Source organism: Vombatus ursinus, unplaced genomic scaffold (assembly GCF_900497805.2).
Source record: "Vombatus ursinus unplaced genomic scaffold, bare-nosed wombat genome assembly UNPS02014804.1, whole genome shotgun sequence".
Taxonomy (NCBI): Eukaryota; Metazoa; Chordata; class Mammalia; order Diprotodontia; family Vombatidae; genus Vombatus; species Vombatus ursinus.
Window position 1 is genome coordinate 3,922,547 of NW_020954582.1, and position 12,215 is coordinate 3,934,761.

Genomic DNA, 12,215 nt, shown 5'->3' on the forward strand with positions numbered 1-12,215 from the left:
TTGTTAATTAAAACAGTTTTAAAAAAAGAAAGGGGGAGGAATGGATGGAGGAAAGTTTGGAACTCAAAAAATTTTTAAATGACTTTTGCTTTTTACATGCACCTGGTATATATTTAATTAAATAAATGAAAAAAAATCTATAAATAATCAATAGTTTCTACCTTCCTGGTACCTGATGTATAGGTCAAGTTCTTGTAGTGAAAGGGCCATATATCATGTGAGCAACACATACAAAAAAGGGTTGGGAGTTTTATACTAACTATTGATTGAAGGTTCCTAACTTTGGAATCATCAGATTTCACATTAGTTACAATGCTACAGTAAAAGATGCTTGTTCATGAAAGCCTTTTACTCCCAATCTTAGTGTAGAGGCAAGGAGTCATGGGTGTTTGGAAGAGGTAGCTTTGGTAAGTGATCACTTCAAATCAGAGCAGCTCTTTCAATGTAGACTTTAGCATTCCAGAGTTTATGCAAAGGAAATATCTAACTAGGAGTGTAGTTTAAAGAAAGCTGGACAGATAGTCATTAAATTTATAATTTAAGAGAAAAATCTGAAAAAGAAAAATCATAAATAATGTTGAACCCAAAACACTGATGGCCAAATGTCTTCCACCAATCGACTTCATACCATTTAGTACATGGAATTCAACTGTATAAATATAGTCCTTTTGGTCTTAACGGTTCCTCAGTCTCCACATGTCAAAGTCCAAATATGTCTGGGAGAAGTAAACCCCTTAGTAGGACTTGGGTAATTCTAAGAACTCATTTATGATTTACTTTATAGCCACACGATGATGTCACAATTCCATGAGCTAGGCAATGTGGCACACTGTTTACATGCTGAGGTTGGAATGAGGAAGGCCTGTGTTCTAGTCCTGTCTCTTACACATGTTGACTATGTGACACTGGGCAAATCCCTTAACTTCTCTGAGCTTCAGTCTCCTTCTCTGCAAAGTGAGATCAGGAGCTCCCTGGGGCATCCTCACAGGTTGCAGGGAGGCTCAAACTGCTTTGAAAACAGTCTGGATTGTCTCAGTTTGATCAACGGTCACATCGGAGATGAGAGGGATGGAGTGACTGGCTGCACATCCCACAATTTGAATGTGGCTGGATTAGGGTGGGAACCAAGGCTCAAAAGCAGGTTTTCAAAAGCCAGCGTATTTCTACTGCTCCCCATAAAACAAAGTTCTGGTGAGATGACAGCCAGGGCAAAGGCCTGGGAAAGAGCTGAGAGTAGAGAGGATGGTACTAAAGATGCTCTGAGGAAGAAGGCAAAAGCAAACTATTGACTCCACAATTCCACCTAAGCCTGGTTCTGTGGCTGCTTCAGGTTCTGAACAAAACTGCTGAAGTCTGGGCTTCTGATCAGGAACCCTGATGAGGAAGGACAAAACCAGGTCAGAAGAAAGCCTCTAAACTATCTCTGTTCACTTGGGATATAGCCCCATAATAGAGTGCGGACAACAGATGATTGGATCCATTCCAGTGTAATCTAAAAAGCATTTATGAAGTGCCTACTGTGACCCAGAAGCACTGTACTAAATACTAAATAAAACAAAGACAAAATGAAAGACAGCTCCTGCCCTCAAAGAACTTCCATATTGCTTGTGGTGGGGGGGGGGGGGAGATGAATATGTAGGTAAGAGGTCGTTGTGGAGAAAGCACCAAGGCTAAGGGGAATCAGGAAAGGGCTCCTGTAGGTTACAGCACGTGAACTGAACCGAGGCATCCAAAGGTCTGGGTAAGGTCTGAATTATGTCTTCAGAATAAAAGCATAGTTGTGTACACAGCCTACATCTCTAAACATGTATTTGTCACCTACTGTGGGCAAGGTGGATGTAGTGCAGTTGGACCTAGAGACAGGAGACAGCTGGCTTCAAATCCCCACCTCTGACAGGTTCAAGAGCATGTGTGACCTTGGGTTAGTCACAACCACTCAGACTCATTTTCCAGCGTCTCTGGATTGTGGCATTTACAGGACAAGGTTATTATGAAACTCGAATGAAAGAATCTTTGTAAAGTTCTCCATAAAGATATACTGTTAGTTGCCTTATGTGTACTCTTTGTTTACTTGTATGTGACGCACTTTTCCCTTTAGCATGTCAACTCCTTGTCTTTTATACCCTTCCAGGGCCTAACACAGTGCCTGATACCTAATGGATGCTCAATAAATGCTTGGTGATTGATTCACAAAGGCCAAAAGAGTTTCAGATTGTAAGTAATCACTGGAATTCAACAACATTTTTCTCCCCTGAATGTATGCTCAGACAATACATGGCATGGATGACCAACAAATACAAGAACCTGCTATCCCTAGGCTAAGACCAAAGAGCCTAAGGAAGAACAATGTTTTGCTGTCTTCCTAGGGGCTAATCAGTACTGAAAGACTCCCAGACTGAACACAGTTCAAGGCACAGTTACTCCCACAACATCAATAATTAAGACAGGATGGCCAACTGTGATGAGAGAATGGACTCTGAACCAACTTAGACCGTGGCTTTATACCAGCTAAATTGGCAGTGGAGCAGAAGGGACTTCACACATTTCTATATCAACTGGGCTCCACAGAGATGGATTGTGCCATGTGCTCCTTCAGGGTGGAGATTCTTTGGACTCTTTTCTTATCCCTAGTGCTTAGCACAGTGCCTGGCACCTAGTAGGCACTTAATAAATGTTTGCTGAATTGAATTGAAAGTGGGAAAATTTGGCACCAACTGCTCTTAGATGTGGCAGCATCTTCTTTTGGTTGGTTGCTGTTTGATCATTAAGACAAATCCAGAAGCCTCCGTGTGAATTGGGGGCTCCTCATATTGGGGCTTCCTTTATGTAAATACAAGGACATTTAGTTTGGAGATGCAGGACCTGTGTTTGAATCTTGGCTCTGCCATTTACTAGGTAGGAGACCCCAGGTATGTCCCTTAAATTCCTTGGACCTCAGTTTCTTAATCTGTAAAAATGAGGAGGTTGATTAGATGATGCATGTTGCCAACTATCAAAAAAAAAATCTATGATTCTGCAACACTTCCTCTGGGCTACTTCCCTACACCCTCATCTTGTGCTGACTTGCATGGTGGGTGGTGGTGGGTATCACTACTCTCACAGTTAAATGATTAACCATGTATGTCTATCTTTCTGTAACTACGTCAGACAAGTTGGAGGACAGCCTCCAAAACCAGCTCCCTTACTAATCAATGATCCAAAGTACACTATGAAAATGCATTTACTCTATCATTCATCAATGCAGTTAAAATAATACGGGGTATGCCAATGACCAACTTCCAGAAAAATACTCTAACCAGAGGCAGCTGACCAGCTTAAGAATGTGCAAACAGACCTCTAACCCTGACATGCTTCTATTCCAGCAACTTTTAAGACTTTTTTGCATACTGAGTATAAGTTTAATTCCTTTTCCTGGCATTGCAGGTTCTCCACAAATTGGTATCACCTTATCTTTTCTACCTTAACTCACATAACCACCTGCACACATAATACATGTTAGTCAAACTGATATGAGTTTTATTCCCTGGACACATCACGTGCCTTGTATTTGCTCATGCCATTGTCTCTGCTGGTTGTCCTTCCTTGCATGTTGACATTCTATCTACTCTTTGAAGTTTAACTCAAAGGCCAAAACCTTCATAAAACTTTCCATGATTTCCACCATCAGTCATGTCCCTTGGGCTCCAGAGACTCTGGTTTTCAACTCCCCAATCAATCAATCAGTCAGTCAAGAAGCATGTGCTGAGTGCCTAATGTATGTGGAGCAGGAGGCTATTCAAGGTGACTGGGATAACAAGAGAAAGATGAAAAACCTCCTGCCCTCCAAGGGCTTGCATTCGAACACCTCAAAGACACTCCCCAAATAACATTGCTTTTTGTAATGGTTACAGGTCCAAACCCCACAGTTTTGCCTCTGCCATGTACTCATTTATAATTAGGGCTAACTCACTTAACTGTTCAGACAAGTCCCTAAGACTGAAAACTACTGAAGAGATTCTGATCTTTCTAGGTGGAGAGGGGATTCATTCCAGAAAGTCTTTATAATAATTAACTAATACTTTGGACCACATATATAGTAGATGAAGATGAGTTAGAGATGCCGAGATACACAAATATAGTTATGCATTTTCTGTCTTTTGCATAGTAAATCTTAAAGAACTATGTAAAGAAAGCTACTATAATTATCTGTCTTTGAACTTAATGATGGCAGTGACCATTTTTTTATCTAAACTTTGAATCTGCCTCACACAGAGTACAACGTTCTGTACAATGGGTAGTTGAATAGATAGATGGATGGGTAGATAATCAAATTTTCTTCATTTTAACTGTAAAGAAAGGCTGAGGTTAGGAGTCAATGCTTAAAGACATGTCCAGATTGCATCTCTTAATGATTTTACTCCCTAATAAATGAGCACCCTGGATGTTCTGAGGATAGCTTCCTCTTCTGTTTTTGCCACTGGTTCTTATGGGTCTCTAGATTTTCACATATATATATATGATATATACGTCATTTATTTCCTAACAAATATGAAGATGACAATTATTTTGACTGAATAGTAGCTAAATAATTAATTAATATAAATTTATTAAGTGCCCACTATGTGCAAGACATTGTGTCAGAGGATATAAATGTAAAGAATGAACCAGTCCCAGCTCTCAAAGATTGTATGATATCAAGGAGCTTATAATCATTTGATTAAAAGAAGAACATTGTGTCCTTAATTAAATCAAAGAATGCACCCAAAACTTGATTAGGCACTCAGGGAGTAGACTCTAGCGTTTTATCATGCTTTTCACCAATTAGAGCTGGTGCTTGCATGTGCTTTTGCAAGCAAGCTGGCCATGTAATGGCTTCTCACAGGTTCCTAGAAAGAAGTCAGTACCTACTTGGGCATTTTTGTGGCCACTCCAACTACGCTTTTAAAGGATGACAGATGGTATCCTTAGAAAGGTAGGCACATTTGCACCCAAGATGCTAATGGCAAAAAATATATATATATAATACAATACAGTAAAATGCATGACATTTGTGGCTGTTGAGCTCCTGCAATGAGAATCTGGACAAAGGAGAGAGATTGTGGGAGCCGCCGCTCTTGGCAGCGTCCCACAGAATGAAGAGGGAGAGAAGCAATATGCTTACAGATGTTGATACGCCTGTTGCCATGACAATGTCAGTCGCTGTCTTTGTGGCTGTTGCTATGATGGCAGCACCTGGTTCTGATTCCATCTGTTGTCCTGACTATAGCATCTGCCTCTACCTTCACTGCTATGTGTCTAGCCTGGGCCCCTTGCCCTCTCCTCAGTTTCTGCTGTCTCTATGTTTGCAACATCTGCTGTGATTTGTCTTTGTTTTGCACATGCGACTTCATGTACAGTTTATATGAGCACCCGTTTTAGATGACAATCGTATTTAAATTGTACTCAATTCAGGGGTCTTAGACTGCATCAAAAGAGGCATAGCTTCCAGAAATAAGGAAGTGACATTATCTCTGCACTCTTACTTGATCAGGCCAAAACTAGGGTATTGTGTTCAGGTCTGGGTTCCACATTTTGGGATGGACATCAATATGCCAAAGAATGCGGAGAAGAGAGAAACCAGGCTAGGTGAAGTGTCAGTCAGTCAGTAAGCATTTATTAAGCACCTCATATGTGCCAGGCATTGTGCTATGTACTGGGAAAACGATAAGGTCAAAAGATAGTCTTTGCCTGTAAGGACCTCATAATCTAATGGGAGAAAAGAACACATAAAAAGAAGATGAAAGGTGGGGAGGGAGGGCACCAAGCTAGCCCTGGGCCCCTTCTGTAAATGGAGGATGTGGAAGGAGCTGTCCAATGTGTCCAGTCGAAGGGAGGGAGAGGGCCCCAGGATCAGGGGGGACTGAGGAATTGGAAGTTTCAGAGTTGATGAGATCTTGTAGGAAGATGATTCGCTGGAGAAAATTATGAAGTCCAGGGGCTTGGCCACAAGAGGGCTTACATTCATGTGAAATTAAAATTAATTAAAAGAACTGGAGATGCCTGAAAAATAGCAGAGTTGGGAGAGTGTCACAAGATATGTCTTCCAATATTTGAATGACTCTCCCATTGGCTTTATTCTGCCTGGTCTCATAGAGATAAATCAGGAGTAATGGTTAGAAGTTAAGAAGAGGTGGATTTGGACTTAATCTCAGAAAAAAAAGAAAAAGAAAAAAAGTCTAACAGTTGGAAATCTCCCAAAATTGTGTACCTTAAAAAGTCTTTTTTTTTCTTAAAAAGTCTTTAAGAAAACCCTTGATAACCACTGAATAGGCATGGTATAGAGGGAACTATTGAGCAGATGCAGTTCAAATGAGTTCCCTTTTGGAATTCTATGATTCCTTGAAATATCCCTTACCTGTGAAAAGCTGTTTCACTAAAGATGTTTTCCTTTGCCAGACTTTCTGTTCCTGACACTTGAATTATTTCCTTGGCAACTTCAAATTTTCCATAGTAGCAAGCCCTAGGGTTAAAGAAAATATAGGTTCTTTTTTTAAATGCTGGGAGAGTCACATAACATACCTTGTAGACCCAAATGCCAGTTCATCATACTCACAAGTGCAAAGGTGTGTCCCCATAGATATTAGCTATGTGTGGCTGAACTTCGAAATCACTTTGGAGCAGAAACTTCACAATATCATCATGTCCAAATCGAGAGCAGAAGTGGAGAGGCACGTGGTCTTCATTATCTTGGGCATTCACTGTCATCAACAACAGAGGATGGAACAGGTTATTGTGATTGTTTATCATTCAGTTTCCCTTTGAGCAATTGCTTAATACCATGCCCTGTGTCCATGGAGTCCTCAGTAAATTCTAATTGATGGTGATGCAATTCGGTTCAACTCAACGAGCATTTATCAAGCCCCTCGTATAGGCTCACGTGCTATGTGCTGGGCATACAAAGGAGAACACAACAAAACAAGCGTACTAAACTCTCACTGTTGCCCTCAGGAAGCTTGCACTCAGGTGACTGGGTATCCCGTCCCTCAGCCTCCTCTCCTCTCTGATAGAACTTTATTTGAGATCCGCAAAGGGGAAACTGGACTGATCAGCTAATGGCAACTATGAGTTTACACTTTGACCATGTGTTGCCAAAGTCTGATATGAATCTCTTCAGAAACTTTGGCTTACAAGAGGAGAGTTCCCCTGGTTTCAGAGGTATGATTTATACCAACAATTCTTACTTTAATACATTAGTAATACCCTTTTAAAAAAAGTAATTAAGGCTACTTGATTGATAATGGGGAGGATGCTAGATGAAGCCTTGTGACTTCCAATATTACAAACTTGTACCCTTCAAGATTACTCCTGGTATTCTGAAGGGGGGTATAGTTAGTTGCTCTTTGGGGATCCAGCTGACCTATTTGAATAGGACTGGAAATGGCTCTGGAAGTGGCGCTACCCTGATAGAGAGTTGGAGGATTTCCTCCCCACTAACCAAGTCTCCAGTGAGGCCTATAGGGAGGTGAGAGTACTGTTCCCCATATTACATTATTGAACTGATTTTTGAGACTATGCCTAGGATAATTGGCTTAATTATCAGGCCAGATGGGTCTTGTAGTGGGTATGCATATGCAAGGTTACATCTCACGAATGCTAGAGATAGTAACATGCTGCCATGGAACGGTTAACGTGGAAGCCATAATCATTATTTCACTTTTGAACTTGTCTCTTGAATGTTCTTCCCTTATTTGGGGTAGTGTTGTTGAAGGCTGAGAAATGGAACAGACATAGAAGAGCCAAGAGGTGTGAGACCATGTAACGGGGTGACGGCACAAGGCTCATCTCAAACACTGCCTGGTAGCACCGTGGCTAGTGCCCCCCAACTAGCTTATATTTACTTTGTAGTTATTTTATTTACTTATCTGAACCCCTGCCTGTATAACCCCTTCCCAATTCCAGTAAATATGTTTTTGAGGGCAGGGACTGTTCCATTGTATTTCTGTTTTATTCTATTGTTTCATTGTTTTTGTATCCTAAAGTATATAGCCTAATGGATGACATCTAATAGAACCAGAGCTCCCGATCACTACCAGGAATCAGCATACATAGCAGGACTCGACAAATGTTGGCTGATTTGAATTACTGATAGGAAAGAACATTGCTTTTGGAGCTACTGGCCACGAGAGCATCACCCATCCATGATCCTAGTGTGGCAAACTCCAGGAATTGTATGGATGGCACCAAACCTACCATGTTATAAATATATAATTGAATATAACTGTGAGCTGGAGAAAAACCAGGGATGCCTTCAAGTCTTACTTCTCCTGCTCTAAGCAGATTTGAGTAAGGTCAATGGAAGAAAGCCTTACAGAAGACTGTGCATATGCCCTAGACACTAAGCCATCATAGTAACGAATGGTCTGGCCTTACAAGAGTGAGTGGCTTAAAATCTGCCCTACAAAATGTACTAGCTTTAGCATTCTGGACAAGCTGATCACTGACACTGCTTTTGCTCCAGATAACTGTCTAGGACTTATTGATATAGTAATTCATAGTTGGTAGTGCTCAGCATTGGTAGATGGGGCTTTCCAGATTGATAAAATCACAGAAACTTGCATCCTCTGAAGGGTGTGCTGGGCCATGCACAGCACCCTCTTAGTGGGATGGAATTAATGGGATTCCTTTGAAAAGAGTACAGGTTGAACTAGGTGATTTGTGCCTTTTGATGAAAGGCAGTGCAGTATAATTTAAAGAACACTAGAAACAAAGTCAGGAGACCTGAGTTTAGATCCTCCCTTTGCTATTTTCTACCTGAATGACTGTGTAAGTCACAGCTTCTCTGGGCCTCAGTTTCCTTATCTGTAAAACAAGAGGATTGGCTTGGATAGAATCTACTATCACTTCCAGCATCTACACTTGATGACCTTATGGCTGCATGATCTCAAAGGTAACTTTTAGTGTTAAGAGTCTCAGATTTATAATTTGATAATTAAACAAGTATAACTGATGTCTATAAAGTGTTTTAAAGTTTAAGGTTTAAAAACTGCTTTTGTCTAATATCTTCTTTGATGAGCGTTATGTTCCCTATCCTCTAGGTGTTTAAAATCTAACTTGGAAGACAGGATTTACACATACATTTATTAATTAAAATTAATTAAAAATCACATCAAGGAGGAAAATAATCGAGTGCCAAAATACATTGGCGTTCTACTGTTTCTGTTCTTGTGTGTGTTTGTTTTGTGCATTTCTCAGTTATTATTTTGAATCAGAATGAGCTCACTATTGATGTTTCTAGGAGGAACTCTGTTTTCTCTTTCCTGTGGAAATGAGAGACACAGTACGCCATAGTGGGTAGATGCTGGGCTTGGCGTCAGGAAGAAATAGGCTGAAATGGGCCTCGGTTTCCTCAACTGTAAAATAAAGGTGGGGTCAGCTAGGTATGGCAGTGGGTAAAGGAAGATTCATCTTCCTAAGCTCAAATCTGATCTCAAACACTTGCTAGCTGTATGACGCCGGGCAAGTCATTTAACCCTGTTTATCACAGTATCCTCGCCTGTAAAAATGAGCGGGAGAAGGAAATGGCAAACCACTCCAGTATCTTTGCCAAGAAAACCCCCAATGGGGTCATGAAGAGTTGGATGTGAATGAAACGATTGAACTACAGAAACAAATCAAGGTGTTGGGCTCAGGAACCTCTGAGGTCCTACCCAGCTCTAAACCTCAGATAATCAATTCACAAATTCTTAACAATGCATGTTTGAGCTCTTGCCAGGTGTTTAGCATTTCATCTTCCACTCAGTCATATTAGATGGCATTACCTCTACTCTGGGGAAACCAGATATAATCCTATGATATTTACTCATGTAAATCCACTGCCCTTTCATGTTCTTATTAGCACCTTATTGTAGGAGGTTAGTAGGTTCTGTAGTGAACTCCATAAGTGCACAAAAAGTAGTGAATAGATTATTCTTCATGATCAACCTTTTAATTCTTTAAAGTTTTATTTTCCATTCAGTCTGGCTTTTCAGTGTTGATTTTTTTTTTAAAGGAATGAGTATTGAGATTGGAGTATAAGGTGATTTTTTGTTTGCACGATAAATTTTCTATGTTGTGACATTCCTGTCTTGATTAATTTCATCAGATATTTATGAATTCATTTGGTAAAATAAATGTCCACAAAAAATCCCAAGTGACACTCCTATTGCTTACAGAACAGTATTTTACATAAAATGGGCCCATTTTGGAGAGTGACTAAAAAGGTTGTCATCAAAAGAATGTATTTATTATATGATCTCCCTTGTACAGAGGCTCTAAAACCCAAGAATAATATTATGTAGGGCCTTCAGTGTTCACAAGAAATGACTGGTTAGCAATCAGTCAATAAAATGTGTTTTAAGCATCTACTATGTGCCAGTTGTGAACAATACATATTTTGATTCACATTTCAATGGAAAAATCAAGGAAAAAATGACTAAATAAATGTATCAAAGTAGTCACACATTTTGTATTATGCACTTGAAGAAACATTAGAATGAAGCACTTAGAATCAGGAAAACCTGGTTTCATGGTTTGGCATAGTGTAGATGCTTGCTAAATGTTGACTGAATGGCTGACCAATCCTTGCTAGATATGTGACCACAGATGTTCTGCTTTATGTCCCCTATACATGAGTCTCCATCCATCATCTCCATCCCTTTGCAAAAGCTAACCCCTCTGCCTGGTATGCTCTCCTTCATCACAGTCTTTTGAAGCCCCATCAGCTCATGGCTCACCTTTCCAGGCTCCCCCCATTATGAATGCCCTCTCCCAAAAAAAGTCACTCTGCACTAATTTTGTACGTTGATGTTATTTTCAAACCGGTGTCTAGTATATTTCCTCCTATTAGAATGGAAATTCCTTGAAGGCAGAGTCTGTATGATTTTTATCTTGGTATCCAATACCTTATGCAAAGGAAGAGTTTAATAAATGATGGTTGAATTTATGAAAAGTCACCCTGGGAAAGTAAATTAACCACTCTGAGCTGCAATTCCCTTATCTGTAACATGAGGATAAGAATCAGCCATAGCACCCTCCTCTTAGGTGTGGTTGTGAGGCTCAGATGAGACAATATTTACAATGGGCTTTTTAATCCTTCAACCTTATAGTAAATTAGCTTGCGCTGTCATCCTTTCTATTATCACCACCACCACTACCACCCCTGCCAGCGGTCATCATCACCATCATCATGATTAAAATGAGAAAGGCAATGTCGTGAAGTGTAATAGTAAATAACAAATAGAAATGGATCTCTGAGGGCTGCATATGGACTTAGAAAACCAATAATTAACATTGTCTATGTTTTCTTGTATTTTCTTTATTTTGTTAAATAGTTTCCAATGACATTTTAATCTGATTTGTTTTGCTTTCAGAGGTGTTGGAGGTTTGAGGTGGCCAGTTTAACAACTCTGTTGTAGTGGATACACAGATGACCTGGGGAAACAGGATCCTGTCTTTGACATATCCTGTCTCCACAACCCTGGGCAAGTCACATGGCCTCTCAATGCCCTACATACTTCTCTAAGACTGTTAGTTGCAGGAAAACTGCTATTCCCATCAATACAGGAAGTTTATCATGGAAGCTCCTTCCCCAGTGAAATCACATGTCTGGTCAAAAAGAAAATTATTATACTTCAATATTTTTGTTAATCTTTCATTTCAAAAGTGCATGGACCCAAGAAAACAGATCTATTAGATTTCTTATATAAACTAGCATGAGGAAGTATGTTTAATACTGATGATTGCTCTTAAAAATATATATATATATATATACACATATACAAACATGCATATATATGTGTATATATATGTGTGTGTGTATGTGTGTATATATATATATATACACACACATATATATATATATATTAGTAATGAGGAAGGATTCTTGGTTTTGCAAGACTATCTGTTTTCCAAGGCATGCCAGTCCAATCAACACAGCCAAAATAGCCACGGGGAAGAAAGGTAGATGAGGATGTACACAGAAGATGTGGGAAGGGATAGCTTTCTTTAAACACAGGATCCCAAACAAGTAGATTCACTACATGGACTTAATGTACATTGAAGCACCCAAGAAACAACATTCAACTAACCAGAGCTCTTACTCACCAGGGTAGATGGTAGCTTTCTGAATTTAATTTTAAAAAATAACAGCCAAAATATTAAAACACACATACCATATAAAAATACACCAAAATACTGGGTAATATTGAAGATTATGAATA

The 12,215-nt window shown here is 39.7% G+C and overlaps 1 protein-coding gene across 1 annotated transcript in view; it reads right to left on the minus strand.

Moving 5' to 3' along the window:
• The window catches only part of LOC114051689 (serine/threonine-protein kinase TNNI3K), a 336,380-nt gene that overhangs the window by 216,781 nt on the left and 107,384 nt on the right, over positions 1-12,215 (minus strand). The window contains exons 8-9 of the mRNA XM_027874115.1: positions 6,572-6,716; positions 6,374-6,478 (exon numbers count right to left, since the gene is read on the minus strand). Coding sequence (XP_027729916.1) covers positions 6,374-6,478; positions 6,572-6,716 — 250 coding nt within the window. The remainder of the gene's footprint in view (positions 1-6,373; positions 6,479-6,571; positions 6,717-12,215) is intronic.